Genomic DNA, 23022 nt, shown 5'->3' on the forward strand with positions numbered 1-23022 from the left:
CAGTAAAGTCAAGGTCATGGGGTAAATTTCTTTGTGAGATCGTACCACTGATTCTAGTTGGTCATATGACATATTTATATAATACAAAAACACCCACCCTGAATATGAGTATAGAGAAAATTCAATTAAATTGTATTGGCTTCTGAAATGGATATAAATCCAAATTAGGCCAAACAATTTAAATTTATGCAACTTATTTACCTGTAAAAGCCATGAATGGCTCATTCAAAATGCTTTTTTTCTTTCTTTCATGATAAATCAGTGAAGAAAGAAATGTTTTTTGTTCCATCTGTTCTGTTTTGTAACCAACTTTTTTTTGTCAGTTAAGCATAGACTTAATGAAAAGAAACAATTTGTCCTGCGTCCTACATTTTCACCATCTTTTTCCTCCTGTCAGAATCATCTTCAACTTTGAATGTTAAAAACAACGACAACAACAACAAACTAGTGAGAGAATAACTCATTTCTTATGAGGGAGAAAGCTTTATAACGTTAGCATAAAGACAGTGAATCTTGGAGCTTTCCACCTGAAAAACTTCTTTAAACTTTCAGAAAATACACTTGCAGCAGCTTCTTTCTGAATTGCTAACATTTCCCATGCTCTAGTTGTGGGTTGCCCATCTCCTAATATCTGGTTCAAAATGTTCTTCTGAAAAATAACAAAATAGATGTTCAGGGGTTAGTATTGTGCTTAATGATAAATTTGTTACCATTTTTTTTAAAAAAAGAAGAATTTCACCTGTGATGTAATGACTATATATGTCTTTTTATCAAACAAGCAGATTTTCTGCTAGCAAGAAGGCACTTCCACACGTGAAGAGAATCCCCTGGGTGAGGCTGGACAGCAAAGCTTTTTTTTTTTTTTTTTTTTTTTTGCAAATCCTTTGTGATATTTTCTCTGGCTTTCTCCAGAACTTTCAAGAGAAAGATTTCTAGAACTCTCTCCCTCCTGGCCATTACTGTAATTCCCTGAGGTTTAGCCTCTGGTCCCTTCTTCTCCTGGCTAAAGGAAAAAAAGCTATATGTGATCGGTTTCTCTTGAAGCTTTCTAAGAAAAAAAGATACCCACAAGCACTAAACATGAAGAATGAGGGCGATTGATTTCAGCCATTAAGAAAATGTTTCTACCCAAAACTCCTTTTTAGCCGCTGCCATTTCTGTCCCCATAGAGTGGGGCTGTCTGCCCAGGGACCCTGGGCTCAGCTGCTTTCTTGAGGGAGCCTCCTGTCCGGCCCAGGCCATGATGGCCTCCAGCATGCTGTCCACAAGCCCCATGGCAGAGGCTGCGAGGGCCCAAGCTGTTTCACTTCTGCCTCCCGCCGGCCAGCTCGCCCCTCCCTCCTCTCCCCCATCGCCCGCTCACCTCCCCCCCTTCCTTACACTTCTCCCACATGTGTCCTGTGCTCCCCTTCCTCTCTATCTGCTCTCCTCAGAAGTTCGCTTACCAAGCAAAGTTGTAACTTTGAATTCCTGTTTTTTCCAACCACCCTCATGTGACAGGATATCTCCTTATTGGAGGTTTTCCCTAATTTGAGAGGCCCTTTAAAAGTGCGAGCGTCCTCCACCCTTCTTTTCAGCAGGGCTGCTCTGAGGATTGAGCAGGGGAAGGGGCGACCCAGCACCCTCCTGGCTTTGGCTCTTTGGCTCGCCTTCCTCTCCATCACTGGAAGACAGGACACACCCTGGGCCATGAGGCTGCCCCTGCTCCTGACTTTGCTGCTTCTCATTCCAGTGGCTGTGCAGCTGTTGGGTAAGTGGCTCTGGTGGCCTGGGTCTATGGCACCGCTTTTTTTTTTTTTCTTTTTCTCATTGTCAACGGATTCCTTTCAATATCTGTGCTGAGGAGGAGAGCACAACTCCCCTGCGCCCCCAGCTCTGCAGGCGCCCAGCTCTGCAGGGAACCTGTTGCCTCTGCCTGGACGCCAGGTCTGGGGGCTGGGCAGGGGCAGGGGCGCTGCTTCTCAGGCCAGAGGTGCCCTGAGCCCCAGGGAACCCCTGTCCTGCTCCTGGCTCCTCTCATCAACCTTGTTCCTTCCCTGCTGTATCCTTAGAGGGAGTCCTGTAGTCTGTGCAGCTGCTTTCATTTCACAAGATTCCTGTCTAACCCCAAGCATCTGGGTGTTTCTGGCTGACGGAGGTGCAGCTCTGGTGTCTGTCCTCCTCCGAGAGCTAAGGGCAGGGCCACGGATCTGCCCCCACAGACAGTCCAGGTCATTTCCACAATTTGTCTTTTTTTCTGTGAACCGTATTCATCATTCATAGTTTTTATTGCTAGAAAGTTCATCCTTATCTGGAGTCCAACTGGTTCAAACTGATTTATTCCTTTTCTTCTTCTTCTCCTTCTCCTTCTCCTTCTTCTTTCTTTTTTTTTTTTTTTCTGGAGACTAGTGATTACTCACGAGCTTCTCAAATTCTCAAAGACATCCTTCCTATTTCTTTAGGTCGGTGATTTTGAACCTTTTTCATCTCATGGCACACAAAAACTACTACAATTCTGCCGCACACCAAAAAGTATCATTTTTGCCTATCTGGCAAAAAAAATAAAAATAAAAATTAGGTATAATTTGATTCATTCACACTCGATGGCTATTGTGTTGCCTGTTGTCATTTTTTGTTTGGCAATCCAAGGGAAAAGAGGTCAGTGCCCCTAACTAAATAGTCAAGTATTGCGTGTTCCAAAAATTCTTGCTGCTCACCAGTTGAAAGTCACTGCTTTACATTTAACCCGCTAAAACTTCAGAACGAGAGCGCCTGCAAGAGATTTTACTCTCAGTTCTCTCCCACTTTCTGATCATAAGTGATTTTTATTAAATAACTAGAGGCCCGGTGCACAAAAATTTGTGCACTTGGGGGGGCGGAGGGGTCCCTCAGCCTGGCCTGTGCCCTCTCGCAGTCTGGGACCCCTCGGGAGATAACGACCTGCTGGCTTAGGCCTGCTCCCGGCTGGCAGAGGGCAGGCCCAATTCCTAGGTGCAGCCCCTGGTCGGGCTCAGAGCAGGGCCGATTGGGGAGTTGGGGCACCGCCCCCTGTCATGTACAGAGCAGGGCGGATTGGGAGGTTGTGATGCCACCCTCAGTCACGCTCAGGTTAGGGCCGATTGGGGGTTTGGGGCACCGTCCCCTGTCACACTCAAGGCAGGGTCGATGGGGAGGTTGCGGTGCCACCCCCTGTCATGCACAAAGCAGGCCGATCAGGGGGTTGGGGCGTCGCCACTGTCACACTCAGGGCAGGGCCGATGGGGAGGTTATGGCTCTACCCTGTCACACACAGAGCAGGCCCAATCAGGGGGTTGGGGCACCACAGCCTGTCACACACAGAGCCACAGGGTGATCAGGGGGTTGGGGAGCTCCCCCCTATCAGGCACAGAGCAAGGCTGATCAGGGGGTTGGGTTGCCTTCCCCTGTCATGAACAGAGCAGGGCGGATAGGGAGGTTGTGGCCCCGCCCCCTGTCACACACAGAGCCTCAAGGCGATCAGGGGGTTTGGTCGCTGCCCCCTGTCACACTGCTCCAGGGGCCAGGAGGCCTCACAGCTCCGCTGATTCTGGTGCTGGGTGGCATATTACCCTTTTACTATATAGGATAGAGGCCTGGTGCATGTGTGGGGGCCAGCTGGTTTGCCCTGATGGGTGTCCTGGATCAGGGTGGGGGTCCCCACTGGGGTGCCTGGCCAGCCTGGGTGAGGGGATGATGGCTGTTTTCAGGCTGGCATGTGACTGAAGCTCCCAACCTGTCCTTTTTTTCTTTTCTTCTTATTCTGGGACATCTTTAGCTCTGAGGCTTGGCTCTAGCTTGAGGCCTCGGCTGCTGAAAGCAGGTATCTGGTTTGTTTGTGTTCTATAATTGTAACACTGTTGTGGTCCTGCTCACTCCAGCTCTGAGATCCCTGCTGGCTGAAAGCAGGGATCTGCATTTGTTCTATAATCGAAACAATGTTGCGGTCCTGCTGGCTGAAGCCCGGCTGGCTGAAAGCAGGTTTCTGGGGTTTTGTTTAGCTTCTATATTTGAACAATGTTTCTTAAACTTCAAGCTCAGAGGCTGGCAAGGCAGGCGGGGAACGTTAGCTTCCTCCATCACAGAAGCAAGCAAGCCTCCTGTTTCCTTCAAGCTGCCTGGCTGCCTGCCGCCATCTTGGTTGGCAGTTAATTTGCATATCGCCCTGATTAGCCAATGGGAAGGGTAGCGGAGGTACAGCTAATTACCATGTTTCTCTATTATTAGATAGGATGCATATTCTTGTGATTCAAAATCATATATTAAAAAATTATATACCTAATGAAAATAGATATGAATGTGTTTTATTTAAGATTGTTATAATAAAAAATAGACATTTGGAAGATATTTGTCTCATTTTAGAAAACACAGGCTTTAAGGATTAAAGATAACTTTCCAAACTCTTTGCCTGGATGGGGCCTTTCTTTCTAAAATTAGTGTTAATTTTCTATTGTTGTTTCATCAGCTCATGATTTTTTTGGTATAAAAAAATTAGAAAGTTTCCAGTTCTTTTTTGAGATAAGGAGGGATTCAACTCTGAGTACTTGATTCCTGACTCCCCTTCGTTTCTCTCAAACCTACAAACACTGACTGCCACGGTGCCAATGGCACTCCTCGCGCTGCTGCAATGGCAGGGGCAGGACTGGGGGGATATGGGTAAGACGGAAGCTCCCATTTAATCAGGAAGCTTTTCAGGGAGAGAGTATTTGATCACGGAAAATGTTCAATTGTAATGAGCATTAAGTCGTAGTATTATAAAAACACAGGCGAAGGCAGTGTCTTTTGCATCCTGCCAGGAAGCTACTTAATATCTTTGCTTTGGTTTCCCTGTCGGTAACATGGGGAGCTTATTAATATACCTGCCCCATCCGTTGTTGCAGTGATTCAATGAGCGTTAGCTATTAAAAGCAGTGATCATTCCCCCATAGTAGTAATTAATTGTCCAATAAAGCAATATGTTAAGTATTTAAGAAGAGGTTTCCCAAGAAACAAGGCTGAGAAAAGATTCCTAGAGCCTGAGAAGATAATTTCACCTTAATCTTGGAGGCAAAGCTATTCAGCCCTCAGTCAGTAAGTGGTGCTGAAGGCTAGCAGCTCTGTGCTGTGGAGACCGCAGAATGGGATTAGACATCAGTGTCCATCTTGAAAGCTTGTTTGTGCAGGAGGGTTAATATATCTTCCAAGGGTGCGCTGTCTCCAGTGGAATAGTCTGCTTAGGATAAAGTTCCCTGTCACTAAACGTCTTCACACAGAAGCTGGGTGACTAGTTCAAGGGCTGTGTCTGGAACCCAGACTCTAACTCAGCTCAGTGCAATCCTCCTTCCTATATAATAAAAGCCTAATATGCAAATCGACCAAACAGCAGAGTGACCAGTTGCTATGATGTGCACTAACCACCGGGGGGCAGACACTCAACCCAGGAGCTGCCCTCAGCCCACAGGCCCCAGTACAGCCAAGGCATGCGGATCGGGGGGAGGGGGACATCCCCCACAGATCGGCCCTGATCGCTGGCCAGGCCTAGGGATCCTACCCATGCATGAATTTCATGCATTGGGCCTCTGGTCCTATATAATAAAAGCCTAATTTGCAAATTGACCAAACAGCGGAATGACTGGCAGAATGACTAGTCACTATGACATGCACTGACCACCAGGGGGCAGACGCTTAACACAGGAGCTGCCCCCATCCTGCAGGCCCTACCAGTTGCCCCGCAGAGGGAGGCGACCGGCGGTGGCGGCAGGGGGTGGAGCCAGCAAGTGGGTGGCACCTGGTCAGACAAGGTGGGTGCAAGTGGGGGGCCCCACTAACTCTACCGGTCACCCCACAGATCGTCGGCCTGGCCTAGGGACCCTATCTGTGAATGAATTTCATGCACTAGGTCTCTAATAGAAACATAATAGGCCACATTACATTGCCACATTAGAAAAAGTAAAGAGGCCGGGTGGTTCAGTTGGTTGAGCATCATCCCCTGCACTAAGAGATTGCCGGTTGTATTCTGGCCAAGGCACATGCCCAGGTTGTGGGTTCCATCCCCAGTAGGGGATGTTCAGGAGGCAGCCAATTGAAGTTTCTCTCTCTCTCCCTCTCCCTGCCTCTCTTTCTCTAAAAATCAATAAAAACATACTTTTTTAGAAAGTAAAAAGAAACAAGTGACTGATTTCATGAATATATTTTATCTAACCCAATATATCCAAAATATTTTTACTCAACATTAAAAATTAAAATTTCAAAACATGAGGTGTATTCTACAGTTTAGAGCACATCTGAATTCAGACTGGCCTTGTATCAAGTGTGCTGCAGACCCCTGGGGCTCTGGATACCACATTGGGCAGCACACATACAGCCCCTATTTTTCTTTAAACCGACTGTTAATGCTTTTGGGGGAAAAGTGTTCCTTAATTTGCTTAGGAATTTTTCCCTCCTTGAGACAGCAGGATACCTTACTCTGATGAATGTCTTCCTCTTGATAGGCATAAATACGGGAGAACCAGGGAGGTGCTCACATCTGTTTAGAGAATAAAAAACAAACAAACAAACATGGGCAAGGGAGCCCCTTCCAGGTTTTTTTTTGTTTTTTTTGAGATTATAATTTTTATTTTACCTTTTCTTGGCTTAAGTGGCACATGATCAGAGGTGTCTGAATAAAAGCAGAATACCTGCTTAGTTAGCAGGAGATGGTCAGGTGAATTAAACCCCTCCCTGGTTCTTTATTTATTAAGAAAACCCACGGAAAGGTCTCCCTTCTTCCTTGTGGTTAATTTCTTTTCCACTCAGAACCCTTTCTCCCACATCCCCGAGAGCAGCCCACATCATCAGCACCGTGAATATCCATGCCACACCCAGCAGGCCAAGCTTAACAGGAGCCACTCTCTACCCCCCCTTTTTTTAATTTTGAGAGAGAGAGAGAGAGAGAGAGAGAGAGAGAAACATAGATTTGTTGTTCCACACATTCATCGACTGATTTTATTTTTAATCCTCACGTGAGGATATGCTTTTCATTGATTCTAGAGAGAGAGGAAGGGAGAGGGAGAAAGAGAGAAACATTGATCAGTTGCCTGATCAAACCCCAAATGGGATCAAACCCACAACCTGGGTATGTGCCCTGACCAGGAATCGAACATCATGACCCTTCAGTGCTCTAACCATTGAGAACACTGGCCAGAGCTCATTGGCTGATTCTTGTAGACGCCCTCACCGGGGGAATGAACCCTCAACCTTGACGTATCTGGACAACACTGAGCTGCCTGACCAGGCCCCCTTCTTACTCTTCTTGCTCTGCTATCTTTTTAGCACAAAGAACTGCATTCAGTGTTGATGTTTGGAGCTCAGCGGGGATATCATCAAAGTAGAGATACAGTGAAATTTGTTTAGATGCAGAGATTGGACCACAGCAGAGAAGTTTAGCTTGAAATGTCCTGGTTTGGCTCATTGACAATGGTGTTTTGGTAAAAACAGTTTGTTCTCAGAAGAAAAAAAGCATTGATTTGTGGCATTTGCCGATTTCCATGATGTAACCCTCCCACCATGGTTGACTGCAAACTACCAATGTGGTGTCCCTGGGGGCAGTGGGGAGAGATGCCAGGAGCAGGCTCTCCCTGGTGAAAGTGAAAAAAAAAATAGTGTAAATTTGATCTCTAGCCCAGACCCATGCTGCATCCAGCCTCCTTGGTTTGTGGTTAAAAAAACTGGGTTCCTGACAGGTTAAGTCAGGGGTCCTCAAACTTTTTAAACAGGGGGCCAGTTCACTGTCCCTCAGACCGTTGGAGGGCCGGACTATAGTTAAAAAAAAACTATGAACAAATTCCTATGCACACTGCACATATCTTATTTTGAAGTAAAAAAACAAAACGGGAACAAATGCAATATTTGTATTTGCATGTGGCCCGCGGGCCGTAGTTTGAGGACCCCTGGGTTAAGTGATCTTTCCAGGGTCTCACAGCTAGTTAGGGCAGCAACCGGTTTTGTACTCAGAATCCTGACTTCCAATGGAGAGTTTTATTAAAAAGAAGCAATGCTTCTCTTCCTCCAGGTCCTTCAACTTTCCTTCATAAAATTTAGAGTTCCGACCCCGGACACACCCAGAACTGAACGTGATAATCCCGTTGTGATATGACCTGAACAGGGGAGGGGGCAAACCAGTGTGTCTGTGGTGTTCTTAGTTATATCGAAGTTGTTGTATGGAGGAGGCGGCGGACCTGCTTTGTGTCAGCACACACAGTGGGGAGTGCTATCTAGAATTAGAGGATGCATTAGATTTGCAATTCTTTGACTAGCCATGTGACTTCACGTCTGAACTTTATTTTTCTCATCTCTAGTGTAAATAAAAATTAATAATAAACATAGCCTATGTTTAAAAAGAAGCAATTCATATTTGCTGAATGAATGATTGATTGGTTTAATATCAGTGTAGGATTTCTTTAAGAAATAATTCCCCACTGCCATTCCCTTAACTAGTTTTAATCTTCACAAGATTTTCCTTTTAATATTTCTACTTTTCTTTATTTCTATTCTCTCATCTTTCTGCAGTTATTGAGCAAAACCAAATTCTTGTCATCTTTCATTTACAATTACTCTTATATTTTTCTGTTTTTCTTGTTATTGTTGCGAACCACATCAGATTTTTCTATAATCTGTGTGTGGAGGATATTGCAGATATTGGTAAAATAATTGCTTTGTTGCATGCATTTTGGTGTCTTCTAAGAGTGTTGGACCTAATTTCTAAGTAGGAAAGTCATCACAGGTTAAATGTGAACTTTAAATAATCAAAAATGCTCAATCTTAATTAAAGACAGGGAGGTGGGATCATAGTTATCCTTCAATGCTCACAACCTACAGCCTGGCCCCTGAGACAGAACCTTGAGCGACTAAGGGAGAACTAGGTCTCAGAGGCCACAAGGTGAGTTGAACCTAGGAAAGTAGCCTCTGAAGTAGTGTGTATCGTCACAGCAGAGAGGGAGAAAACTGATGTCACAATGAGAACGGCAGTGACATCTTGCCTCTCGGCTATCATCAAGCATAGTTGGATGAAAAAAAATGTATGGTTAGGTTGGTCCCCAAAGGAGAGCACTGAAAATCAGGTTGAACAAAAGTGAGAGTAGACAGAGATAAAAAGACAAGGACCCTTTCCAAAGGAATTGAAACTGACATCAAAAGAAGAAATAATTTGAAGACAAAGTGTTCCAGTTACAAACCAAATAAAGGTCACAGGGCACTTTCGGATCCTTAGCCTCATGAATTAATCACTTTCAGATCTTTCGTCAGATCCTTCCGACAACCCCTTGAGGTGGGATGGGTAGGTATTACCATCTACCTTTTCCTACATGAAAAAGCTGAGGCTTAGCAGTCAACTAGCCAGGAAGACCAGATCTCGTGCTTGATCATGATCTTCTGGCTCTGAGGCTGAGCAGCAGATCTAATTCACCAGCTGGGTGTGTTGATTAAGAAAGACATAATGGGCTTCAAAACTACAGTATGTGGAGGGTGGACTCAGTCACTTTATCAATTGTTAGACTTTTCACTTGGACAGGGAAGGGAGGGCATTAACCTTGGAGTGTTTACTACATGCAAACGACACGATGTGCACTTTATATAAATTATTTCATTTAGAAATTCACAGCAACTCTGTCAGAAAGCATCATGGTCCGCAGTTTACTGATGAGCAAACTGAGGCTAGAATGATTAATTGAACCCCGGTAACATAGCTAGTAAATGGTGGAACCAGAATTTGACCACAAGTTTGCTGACCCCGAAGAGCATACCTCTCTCCATTGCATCACCTATGTCCTGAGGATGGAAACCCTGGTTCTCCATTGTCCTTGTCCTTCTGTGCCTCTGTCTGGACTGCTGTTTTCTCTAGTTTCATCCTGTTCTGAACCCTTTCACACTTTCCAAGTTAATGATAATAATGAACTAACATGTATCAAGTGAATTTCTTTGTGTCAGAAATGTTCTAAGCACTTTATTTGGATGATCTCATTTAATTCTCACAACAACCAGCAGGTCCTGTTATTTCGCCTTTATTTTTCAGATGGGAGAAAAGTAAGAACAGAGTAGTTTAGAAACTTGACTAAGGTCACACAGCCAGTTAGCAGGGAAGCTCTGATTATGTCATGATCAGGTTGAAATGATACATAAAGATTATTTTTTAACTAGAGGCCTGGTGCACAAAAATTTGTGCACTTGGGGGGGGGGGGGGCTCAGCCCGGCCTGTGCCCTCTCGCAGCCTGGGACCCCTTGGGGGATGACCACCTGCTGGCTTAGGCCTGCTCCCCGGGGGATTGGGCCTAAGCTGGCAATCAGACATCCCTCTGGCAGCCTGGCAGCCCTCGGGGGATGTCCACTTGCCAGCGGGGAGCAGACCTAAGCTGCAGTTGGACATCCTTAGCGCTGCTGAGGAGGCAGGAGAGGCTCCCACCACCACCACTGTGCTGGCAGCCATCAGCCTGGCTTGTGGCTGAGCAGAGCTCCCCCTGTGGGAGCACACTGACCACCATGGGGCATCTCCTGCATTGAGCATCTGCCCCCTGGTGATCAGTGTGTGTCATAGTGACCAGTCATTCCCAGTCTTTCTGCTGTTAGGGTCAGTTTGCATATTACCCTTTTACTATATAGGATAGAGGCCTGGTACATGGGTGGAGGCCGGCTGGTTTTCCCTAAAGGGTGTCCCAGATCAGGGTGGGGGGTCCCGCTTGAGTGTCTGGCCAGCCTGGGTGAGGGGCTGATGGCTGTTTGCAGCTGGTCACACCCCTTTCAGCATGGGAGTCCCCACTGGGGTGCCTGGCCAGTCTAGGTGAGGGGCTGAGGGCCGTTTTCAGGCTGGCTGGTGACTGAAGCTCCCAGCCTCTCCTTTTTTTCTTTTTTCTTTTTTAAATTCTGGGATTTATTTACCTTCTATAATTGAAACTTTGTTGCCGTCACTGGAGCTGAGAGCTGGTTCCTGCTCGCTGCAGCTCTGAGGCCATGGCCTGCTGAAAGCAGGTATCTGGGGTTTGTTTAGCTTCTATAATTGAAACTTTGTTGTTTTCGGAGCTCAGAGCTGGGCCGCGGCAGGTGGGGAACCTTGGCTTCCTCCATCACTGGAGCAAGCAAACCTCCTGCTCGCTTCAGCTGCGTGGCTGCTGGCCGCCATCTTGGTTGGTGGTTAATTTGCATATCTCACTGATTAGCCAATGGGAAGCATAGTGAAGGTACAGTCAATTACCCTTTTTGTCTTTTATTAGATAGGATCCTCACCCAAGGATATTTTCTCCCATTGGTTTCAGAGAGTGGAAGGAAGGAAAGGAGGTATGGAGGGAGGGATGGGGGCAGGGAGAAAGAGAGAGAGAGAGAGATCCATTGGTTGCCTCCTGCATACAGGGTCGGGACTAGGGATTGAACCTGCAACCACATGCCCTGACCGGGAATGGAACCTGAGGCCTACTGGTGCACAGGACGACACTCTAACCCACTGAACGACATTGGCCAGCTGCATTGAGACATGATGCATAACGATTAATTAATTAGTTAGAATGGCTCTGAATGGAAGAAGAAAGAGTGGCGTAGTGTCAGGCTTTGCTTGTCTTAAAATTGGGGGAGAAGCTGGCATTTTGAGATTGAAGATATAGGAGAGAAAGAAAGGATAGTGAGTGGAGAGGCAGGAGGGAATGAAATCCAGGACACAGGTGAAAAGAACAGGAGGCTGAGGGAGGGAGACCTACTGAGATGGGAGTGAAGGAACCCAGGAAGGGTGTAAATGTCCCTATCTTTCGGGAGGAAGGCGGGGAGTTGGCAGTTTTCACACTCCTGGCTTCTGTTTTCCTCCTTGAGGTCACAGCCCATATTGATGCACATTTGTACCTCCCCAGATGGGCAAATGCAGTGACTTAAAATAGCAGGTTCTCTGAATATTTGATGAGTTAGTGATAGATTGAAGTGAAAAAAAAAATAACTCTCAAATTTTCCTTTAACCTTTTGTTCAGTATTGCAAAAACTAGCAGTTTCCCCTCTGCTCCCAGCAGTGGGCATAGTTTTTTTGGTTTATTTGTTTTTGTTTGCATGTACTAGGTATTTGATAAATATTTGGGTTTTTTTTTTTTTTTACTTAATTTCAGATCTGTGGGGACACATATGTGGGTTTTACATACAGTGACAGGCTCAGAGACAGATTTCTTTGTTTGGGTTGGTCAAGACTGACCCTTTACAACAATGTGAATGGTTTATTTGGGAGGTGGTCCCAGGAAACACTGGAAGAGGAGGGGGCAGTGAGACCAGAGCGAAGGCGCTGGTAAGGGGCCAGTGACCCCCGTGGACACTGGAGCTGAGCCCTGCTGGGTGCTCTGGGCCTCAGAGTCATCCTCCCTGAGGGCAAGGACTTGGGTGTTTATTCATCAACTCCCGTTGATCACTGGCAAAGGGCTTCTCTACTTGTAGGTGGCATTAGTTCTCGGATTCTTCTTGTCCCCACAGTGTGTGGGTACAGGGGGCTCTGATGGCCAGAAAATGGCCCCAGGCCCAGTGGTGTGGTGTAGTGTTGTCACTGAGGACGGGGGCTGGCATGCACTAAAACAGCAAAAGGCAAGAAGACCCAGTGGAATTCTGACAGTATTTGCTACAAAATAGCCATTTACTTTACTCTTATCCAGCTTCTTTATCTTCCAGAAGTTATTTTCTTCTTTTTAGTCATGTCAGCATTTTATTTATTGACAGGGAAAATCTAAACATGTATAAGGGAATATAGCATAGATCCAAATGGTCCCCTTTAATAACCTAATCATCTTCTTTGGTAGTAAGTTTGGAAATTTAATTACTTGCTCAATGTTATGGAACCATTTAAAACCCACTTAAAAGAAAATTCACACCCATGTTACTGCATGCCAGTTATTTTGAAATTGAGATATTGGGTGGAAATGGATTGCTTCTTGCCTCAATGTATTTTGACCTTTGATGTTCTGCCCTTGAATTAATCACAGTGTGAGCTCACTGTGGCAGGGAACCTGTCTCTCGCTTTGTCACCAGCATGCCACCGGCACATACGTGTTGAAGGACATGTGTGAGGTCAGCAAGATAGAGTTAAGACGGAAGGATGTTCTCTTCAATTCTGTAAATAAATTTCTGACGTGTGTTAAAAAAAGAGGAAACACACATTTTAGTCCGTAAATGAAATTGCAGATAAACTAATCTAGCTATCCAACTGCCCTCATTTGCTCAGCTTTTCTGCAATATTTTAATTATAGCATAATTAACATAAACAAAATGTAGAATATTTATACATATGGGGTGGGCAAAAATAGGTTTACAGTTGTGAATGTGCAAAACACAGAGTTTATTCTTATATTACTATTTTTAATTGTTGTATTATTTTCCGTGCAAACAACTATAAACCTACTTTTGCCCACCCCCGTGTAAAACAATAATGTGGTTCATAGTGGTAAAAAGGTCACCAGCTGCTTTTTGGTCAAGGCTGCTTTTTGGTCAGAGACGGTGCACAGGAACAGTGATAAAAGCTGTTGTCTAGTTGGGGAGAAGAATAATGTATGAATGTAGGAACATAAAATGATAATTTTAAATTTCCTTGTATTGTCTGGCAAAGGCAATATCAAACTTGCACTGCTTCCTAGTGTTAGAGATAAATACAGGAAACAAGAATAGATAAGTTTGTTTTGAAATAGAAGCTTTTCATTTCCAAGTACTCCTTTTATAAGTACAAACATTTATAAATTGCTCTTCAGTGCAAATAAACTTTCAGGGGGAAAACTAATATTAAATAGACTGCTAATCAGTAATCAATTATTAAATAAAATAATGTACCTGGGTACTGGGGAACATGCTTCAGATTTAATAGAAAACTCATTCCTTCAACTATTACTTGTTGAGAGACTATTATGCTCTAAAAAAGAGAGAACACAGTATTAAACCAGAAAGATAAAGTCTCCCTGCTCATGGAATTTATATCCCATCAGGGAGACAAGACAAAACGTAAGTAAATAAAATTTTTTAAAAAGGATATATTTTAAGATGGTTATGAATATTATATAGAAAGTAAAAGTAAAATTAGGACAGTCAGCTTGCTAAGCTTAACACATGAGCTGGGACCTTACTGAGCATCCAAGAAGCGGGAACTTGAGATATGAAGCTTCGAAAGGCCCTGTGGCTGGAGGTGGTGAGAGAGGGAGAGGGCTGCGACTAGGGCAGAAGGGGCGGCCCGCTGGATCCTGCCCGCTGGTGAGCTGTGATGTGGAGGCTGGCTATTTTTCTCCTGTGTGCAGTAGTGCACTCTTCAAGGGTTTAAAGTGTTGGGACAATGGTGTTTAAAACCAAATCTCCTCCCAACCTAGGAAACCTCGCCACAAGGGTAGAAGAAAAAGAAATCAATTTTATTACTGAATAAGCGTTCACATCACAGGCAATCTGCTAAGGAGGCTGCATAGACAGAACTCTAAGTACAGCTAAGTGGAAACCACCCGTTACATTAGTTTGTTTTGCCAATTGTTTTGCAATTTGGAGTCAGGTGATAAGTTAGATCAGTCTTTCCCAGGAAACTGGGAGGTTTGGTGTTATCTTCTTTGACAATTTCATTTCAAAGACAAGAAGACCAGAGCAAGACCATGGTGGAGTGGTCTAGGGTGGTGGCAGTGGAGATGGAGGGAAAGAATGGATTAGGACAGTGGTCAGCAAACTGTTTCTCGCGAGCCACATGCGGCTCTTTGGCCCCTTGAGTGTGGCTCTTCCACAAAATACCGACTTCTGCGCATGGGCTACAAAGTTTCAATCGCACTGTACGTGCGTGCCGGAGCGTGGTATATTGTGGAAGAGCCACACTCAAGGGGCCAAAGAGCCGCATGCGGCTCGCGAGCTGCAGTTTGCCGACCACTGGATTAGGGGATATGGTTCTTCATACTCAGGGTTCTCCAGAGAAATAGGACTCTAGTGTGTGTGTGTGTGTGTGTGTGTGTGTGTGTATCTGTCTATCCTTCAAGAGATAGTGTTTTTAAGCAATTGGCTTATGCAATCATGGAGGCTGGCTATTCCAAAATCTACAGGTGTAGACTGACATGCTAGGAACTCAGCAAAGAGGTGATATGTCAGTTCAAGTCCAAAGGCAGTCTAGAGGTTGAATTTCCTCTTCTTCAGGGATCTCAGTCTGTTTTCTCTGAAGCCCTTCAACTGATTGGATGAGACCTACCCACAGAACGGAGGAGAATCTGTTTTACTCACACCTTCTTGATTTAAATGTTAACCTTATCTAAAAAGCAAAGCAAAACAAAAAACAAACAAATATATCATAACAACAACATCTAGATGAGTTTGACCAAAAATTTATGTACCGAGAGCTAGCCAAGTTAACACATACAATTAACGTAGTATATTTAGGGGTAAAGCCGATAGAGTCTGCTTTTGTCGTAGAAAGGAAAGGAAAATTGAGAATCCAGGATTACTCCTAGGTTTTTGGCTTATGGATCTGGGTGGATTGATGGTACCATTCATGAGGAAGAGAATATTGAACGTTTGTGCATTAAATACCACCATATTTAGATTAAAATTAGGATGAAACTACACATGAAAATTAAGTACATGAAATAAAAGTCAAATGAGTATAAAAACCTCTGCCCTAACCGGTTTGGCTCAGTGGATAGAGCGTCAGCCTGAGGACTGAAGGGTCCCAGGTTCGATTCCGGTCAAGGGCATGTACCTTGGTTGCGGGCACATCCCCAGTAGGGGGGTGCAGGAGGCAGCTGATTGATGTTTCTCTCTCATTGATGTTTCTAACTCTCGATCCCTCTCCCTTCCTCTCTAAAAAATCAATAATATATATATATATGTGTATATATATATATATATGTATATATATATATATATACACATATATATATTTTTTTTTTTAAAAAAAAAAACCTCTGAAAGAGGAATACTGTTTGCGCAAAAGACTTTCAAGCACCTTTTCCTTTAATGGCTGATTATCAATTGGTTGGTTGACTGAATCTGGGTGGTTAATAAGTGTTGGGTGCTTGACAATACAATCAAGTGACTGAAAGTATGAGGTGGAAGATATATTGATGATGAGATGTTACTCTGAAAAGTGGAAGGTAAGTCTAGATAGGAAAACAATAGGCAGAAAAGCAAACACAGGTTAAATTTAAAGGCAGTATAGTTGAGTTTATAGATATATATGACAAAATTTTCAGAATTTATTACCTTTTTAGATTAGAGGAGCCTAGATTTACATTTGCATGTGGCAAGTTATCATAGTAATTTTTTTAAAGAACCTTTTATTTTTCTGATTTCTTGTATTTTACTGTGAACAAAACATCATATTATTAAAAATTTAACTTTATTGCCAATGCAGAAAGGTACTCATTTCGTCATGCTAGGACAGCAGTTTTCAACTGGTGTGCGGCAAGAATTTTTAAAAACATGCAATACCTGACTATGCAGTCAGGGGACACTGACCTCTTTTGCTGTAGATGGTCAAATAAAAAAAGGCCAAGGCCAGCACAATAGCCATCTAGGGTGAATGCCCTGTCTTGAACCATAAATATATAGGTCATATAACAGAGTTGCATCTTATTGGTCATGTCCCATAATAATGTTGTATCTGATTGGTTAATTCTTGATACCAGAAATCCTTATATAAAAGTAGAGGCACCCGATTTTTTAAAATAAGTTACTTTGGAGTAAAAAGGGTAGATCATCACTGTTATTATTTTTTTGTAAATCAAAAATTATAACCATTTTTGTCAAACTGGCAAAAAATATAATACATTTTTTGGTGTGCTGCAGAATTTTAGTTATGACTTTATGCATGCCGTGAGATGAAAAAGTTGAAAATCGCTGTGCTAGGACATGGGCATCAACAAAATGATGTCAAACCTGGGCAGGAGTTCAGCTCGATGGAGGGGATTCAGCCCGGCATTGCATGGTGGGTGGACAGATGTCAATTCTAAGGAAGACAACAGAAACAGATGTTCTGAATTCAATTTTTGTTGAACCCCAATTACAAGAAATAAAACCAACAGAAATGAGGAACCCATCCCAGGAAGTAGCTCTGAATTAGGAACCCAGAGGCAGAGGTCTCTAACAGGTGTGGGACAAGAACAGATGTAGGAGTGTGGCAGGAGAAAATAGTCGTCTGAGGCAAAGATCCATTTAAGGTTTGAGCTGGTGGTTCAAGAACTGACCTCACAGTGTAAGTGGTGCTAACCTCAGAGGGGTGTTGAGGCCAATAAATACAATATGGCTGATAAAATGCTTTGTAAACAGTGAAGGAATCTGCTAGTGGTACTATTATTACTATGTTATTTTTCACGGCATGATTTGATTTAAAATAATTAGTTCATTTAGTTAGCTCCTCAAGAATCTGTAATACTACCAGCCCATTTTGAAAAAAACCATTTAAGTAGAAGGAATTTAGTAAAACTTTAGATATTTTCACAGGAATGGTAAAGTGTATAATTCATATTTATGTCTCAAAATTAAAATAGTGTCTTTCATTTGCCTATTCTTAAAAAAATAAATAAACAACAAAAAAGAAGAACCTTTACATAAATTCAATTTTGATTTAAGAAAAAAAAATGCTTACCAGACCTTTTTTCTTTTTCTTTTTTATTTTTGGCAAGGGGAAGTTGAGTTTTGCCAGCCAGCAGAAGTGTATTATAAGCATAAGCCACCTATACATATTTATTTAAATTGCCAGCCCCAAATCACAAGCATTAACAATAGATATTTGGAAAGTTAGTCTTATGAATATTACCTTAATGAAAATAATAACATTTATTTAAATTATTATACTTTTATTTAATTATTTAAAAATATTTTTATTGATTTCAGAGAGGACGGGAGAGTGAGAGATAGAAACATCAATGAGAGAGAATCATTGATCGGCTGACTCCTGCACGCTTCCTACTGGGGATCGAGCCTGCAACCTGGGCATGTGTCCTGACTGGGAATCGAACCAGTGACCTCCTGGTTCATAGGCCAACACTCAACCACTGAGCCACACCAGCTGGACACAAATTATTATACTTTTAAATACATTGTTGTATCTTTTTATTGCACAAAGGTGCGAATGAGTGTGCCCGTGAATCAAAGCTAAAATTATATACAGATTCTAACTTATCTCTAGATGGTAGGTCTCTCAGTTACCCTGGAAAGGAAAACAAAACAAAAAATTTCTCTAGTTACCTAGACCTAGGCTATGAGAAAGGCCTTAGTTCAAAAATTGGTTGGACCTAAAATGAAAGTAAATTTTCTAATGTAGAATTATTTTTTAAGTTATAAAAAACTTCCCTAATGTTATAATTAGAATAATTATGCATAAGTTTCATTTATCTTAAAGAGGGTAGGAGTGAGTCAGACTTCAAAATTCTATTCCAGGATATACATGCATTTAACTTTATAGCTTACTAGAGGCCTGATGCACGAAGTTCGTGCAAGGCGCTCGGCCCTCCAGCCCTGGCTTCATCTGGGAGGTCATCTGGAAGGTCATTCGGCTGTTTGGTCTAATTAGCATATTAGCTCTTTATTATATAGGACTAGAGGCCCTGTGCACAAAAATTTGTGCACTTGGGGGGAGGGGGGTCCCTCAGCCCGGCCTGTGCCCTCTCGCAGTCTGGGACCCCTCGGGAGATAACGACCTGCTGGCTTAGGCCTGATCCCGGGTGGCAGAGGGCAGGCCCAATCCCTAGGTGCAGCCCCTGGTCAGGCTCAGAGCAGGGCCGATTGGGGAGTTGGGGCGCCGCCCCCTGTCACACTCAAGGCAGGGTTGATGGGGAGGTTGCGGCGCCACCCCCTGTCACGCACAGAGCAGGGCCAATCAGGAGGGTTGGGGCTCCGTACCCTGTCACACACAGAGCAGGGTTGATCAGGGGGTTGGGGCGCTGCACCCTGTCACACTCAGGGCAGGGCCGATGGGGAGGTTATGGCTCTACCCCGTCACCCACAGAGCAGGGCTGATCAGGGGGTTGGGGCACCGCCACTGTCACACTCAGGGCAGGGCCTGTGCGGGGGGGTGGGGGGGGGAGGTTGGGGCACCACACCCTGTCACACACAGAGCCGCAGGGCGATCAGGGGGTTTGGGCGCTGCCCCCTGTCACGCTGCTCCAGGGGCCAGGAGGCCTCTTGGCTCTGCTCATCCCGGTGCTGGGAGGCATATTACCCTTTTACTATATAGGATAGAGGCCTGGTGCACCGGTGGGGGCTGGCTGGTTTGCCATGAAGGGTGTCCTGGATCAGGGTGGGGGTCCCACTTTGGTGCCTGGCCAGCCTGGGTGAGGGGCTGAGGGCTGTTTTCAGGTTGGTGGGTGACTGAAGCTCCCAACTGCTCATTTTTTCCTTTTTTTTTTTATTCTTGGATTTATGGCTGTCACTGGAGCTGAGAGCTGGCTTTAGCTCAGACCTCCGCTGCTGAAAGCAGGTTTCTGGACTTTGTTTACTTTCTGTATTTGAAACTTTGTTGAGACTCCAGCTCTGAGATCCCCGCTGACTGAAAACAGGTTTCTGGGGTTTTGTTTAGCTTCTATATTTGTAACAATGTTTCTTAGCAGCTCAGAGTCCAGCAGCGGCAGGCGGGGAACGTTGGAGTCCTCCGTCACTGAATTAAGCAAGCCTCATGTTCACGTCAGTAGCCTGGCTGCCGGCCGCCATCTTGCCTGGCAGTTAATTTGCATATCGCCCTGATTAGCCAATGGGATGGGTAGCGGATGTACGACTAATTACCATGTTTCTCTTTTATTAGATAGGATTGTATTCCTATCCAGATTTTTTCTCTGATGGGTATTATTTCTTTTCCTATTACCTACTATTTATGTTAACTCCATTATAACTAGTATGCATTTAAGGCAGGCCTTTTCATAATGTTCCTTATAATGGATGATTGCCAGCAGCCATGTGCTCCCCTCAACTCAGCCTCTCTTTCCAGCCTCAGGGATCCCCCAGAGGTAGCTGAGATGGCTCAGCAAGAGCCAACCTCACCCTCTTCTTATGAACATAAGCCATTAAGGAAATCTAAATATTGGGAACTTTTTACCTAAAATACTGTCTTTGTCACATGTATCTATTTAAACATCATTTCCTTCTTTTTATTTTTTTAACAGATACTAGGCAGTTTTTAATATATAATGAAGATCACAAGCGCTGTGTGGAAGCAATAAGCCCCAGTGCAGTCCAAACAGCAGTTTGCAACCCAGACAATGAAGCACAGAAATTCCGATGGGTGTCAGAATCCCAGATTATGAGCATTGCCTTTAAATTATGCTTGGGGGTGCCATCAAAAATGGATTGGGTTCCTATCACTCTCTATGCCTGCGACTCAAAAAGCGAATTTCAGAAATGGGAATGCAAAAATGACACACTTTTGGGAATCGAGGGAGACGATTTATTTTTTAATTATGGCAATAGACAAGAAAAGAACATTATGCTTTACAAAGGATCCGGTTTATGGAGCAGATGGAAGATCTATGGGACCACAGATGATTTATGTTCTAGAGGTTATGAAGGTAAGAAGCACAATTTTTTTACCTTTTTGTCAATTTTTTTTTTCATCTTCTCAGTTGGAAACTAATTTAAAAATATAAGCATATTTTTGTTAAGCCTCTACTAGAAATATTGATGATTACCTTTATTTTTTGAACTAAGTTGGTGTTCTTGAGAATATGACAGTGAATAAGTTTGGTAAAAAGTCCTCACTTTAGCTTTTTGTAATTAATGGAGAGACTTTTTAAAAACTATAGCTAATATTTTTTAAACTTTTAAAATTGATTTTTATAGAGAGAGGGAGGGAGAGGGAGAGAGAAACATAGATGTGAAAACGAAACATTGATCAGCTGCCTCCTGCATGCCCCCTACTGGGAATTGAGCCCAAAACCAGGCATGTGCCCTGACCGGGAATCAAACTGGCAACCTTTTGGTGCCTGGGACAATGCCCTATGAACTGAGCCTCTCCAGCCAGGGCTAGGTAAGGTTTCTTTTTAAACAATGGGTTACAATTTTTAGAAATGAATTTTTGACTGAAAGCCTCCCATTTGACATTATGCAGTTGTAATGATGAATTAATTTAACAATGTTTCTTTTCCGTTGGTTTGAGTTATCCCTGGAGAAGTGACCCATGGAACAAAGTTCTTTACCAAGTCAGGTTGCCTAAAATGAAATATCGGCATCGCTTGACAGTTTGGGTTTCAAAGTGTTTCTGATTAGCCACCTTATGTGTAGTTACAGACTGATTTAGAGAAGATTTGAAAAGCTGAGGAATTAATTTGTAAATTAACATGCAGCATATTTAGTCAGCTATTTTATAAAGTAGTAGCACCAGTGGAGCAGGAAATAATTTCATATGTAGTTTGTTCATTAAGCTCGTGAAGGTTAAATAAAAATCAGAGTATTTCATCTTCTCTTGGCCAAATGTCATTCTGGTGGCTGCACAGAAAAAGACAAGACTAAACAAAACAATTTAAAAAAGAACTGGAAGCCCTTTAGAAGGGCTTCCGAGTCAGATGGTGTTAAGCCACATTCCACGTTTGGACACTCAGTTATTTATGGTGAAGTGTTATCCAGAAGGACCTCAAGATCAGAGAAAGCACTTGCCTGTGGGGACAAGAGAGCACTGGTTTCCAAAACCCCTATGGTGCTGAGGCTGTGAAGTTGAATCTAACTATCGTCTCTAAGCAGAGCCGAGGAATTTAGATCTTTGTAAGGTGATAATTTATCAGTTTTCCTTCTATATAAAGAAAATGAGGAGTGAGAAGGAGGGTTCAGAGAGAAGTTACCCCAAGGCATTTGTTGAACACAAGGTCGGTTTAGAAGTTACATAGTGACACCTATGCAGCACAATCTTTCAGGAGAAACTTGATGGAAAATTCCAGGGCAGAATAAAGGTGAACCAGACTTGACTGAGTCAAATTCCAGACAGGACAATAGTCCTAACTGAGAGATTCAACACAAGTTGGATTGGTGCTAAGATATCGGACTTCTTATCTTATTCTAAAATATATCACTGAAGTTCTGAAGCCCCATCCCCTAGCTGTTCTTCTGTTCGCTTTGAGGAAAATATGCATAGGATTTCGGATAGTGGTTCTTGAACTTCAGTCGGCTTAAGAATCATCTGAAGAGCTTTCTGACAATGTAGATTCCAAGGTCCCCTTCCCGCTCCGATTCTAAGCTCAGATATTGAGGGAAGGGCCTAAAAATATGTTAGGTTATTCTTAGGAACACCTAAGTGGCTGGATGTAGATGCCCCAGTGGCCATACCCTGTATTCTCTCCAGCTGTCTCCCAGTTCTTAAGATATTCCTGGTAGGACATCTAGCCCTTCAGAGTGATCTTGGAATCTATTCATTGGAATATGTATGAACGCTGAAGATAGTGTGGAGTGTATGTTGAGTTTCTGAAGAAAACTGGCTGGGATCAGGTATTGTTTTAGAATAACAGAGTCAGAATTGTAGACTTAGAAGGATCTCAGCGTTGTCTAGAAGTTTGGACCACAAGAGGAAGAGTGAATTGACTGCAGTCACATGATTTGTCAGTGAAGTAGCTGGAGTACAGTTTGGTTCTTTTGGCCTCATCAGAGCTTTGATAAGTAAATCAAGTTAGTCCTGAAAAGGCCATTTCTGATCGACACCTATAAATCCAGCACTAAAATTCCTAGGCTAATTTAGTGAACAGTAAAACTACCCTGAGGTGGCCTTCACAGGTTTTCTTCATATGAAGGAACAGGTACCCCGGTGCTTAAGAGTGGCATAATTATTTGTGAAACCAGCATGTTCCTTATACAAGATGTGATTTAGAAAACTAGTCCTGTAACTTAGTGGGAAAAGGACTAAAGTCAAATTAGTTAATTGACAAAAAAGTAATCTTGAGGTATTTGAAAATATCCCTAGTTTTTAAGAAGTATGAGTAAAGGAAAAGGAAAGGAGGTAAAAAATTTATATTTATTTTACTCTTGATATGTTAGGTGCTGTGCTATGTATTTTATATACTTTATAGTATGTAAGTTACTTTTAAGATGTCTTTCAAGAACTTTCTATAGTCATAGAATCCATTAACTAAGAAAAGCATATGCTTA

The 23022-nt window shown here is 43.3% G+C and overlaps 1 protein-coding gene across 1 annotated transcript in view; it reads left to right on the forward strand.

The window, feature by feature from the left end:
* The first annotated feature begins 1579 nt into the window (after positions 1-1579).
* Positions 1580-23022, forward strand: part of MRC1 (mannose receptor C-type 1) — a 96318-nt gene continuing 74875 nt past the window's right edge. Inside the window, exons 1-2 of the mRNA XM_081097765.1 lie at positions 1580-1750; positions 20061-20462. Coding sequence (XP_080953891.1) covers positions 1690-1750; positions 20061-20462 — 463 coding nt within the window. The 5' untranslated portion in view covers positions 1580-1689. The remainder of the gene's footprint in view (positions 1751-20060; positions 20463-23022) is intronic.

Source organism: Myotis nattereri (genome assembly GCF_964212035.1).
Source record: "Myotis nattereri genome assembly, chromosome: 1".
Taxonomy (NCBI): Eukaryota; Metazoa; Chordata; class Mammalia; order Chiroptera; family Vespertilionidae; genus Myotis; species Myotis nattereri.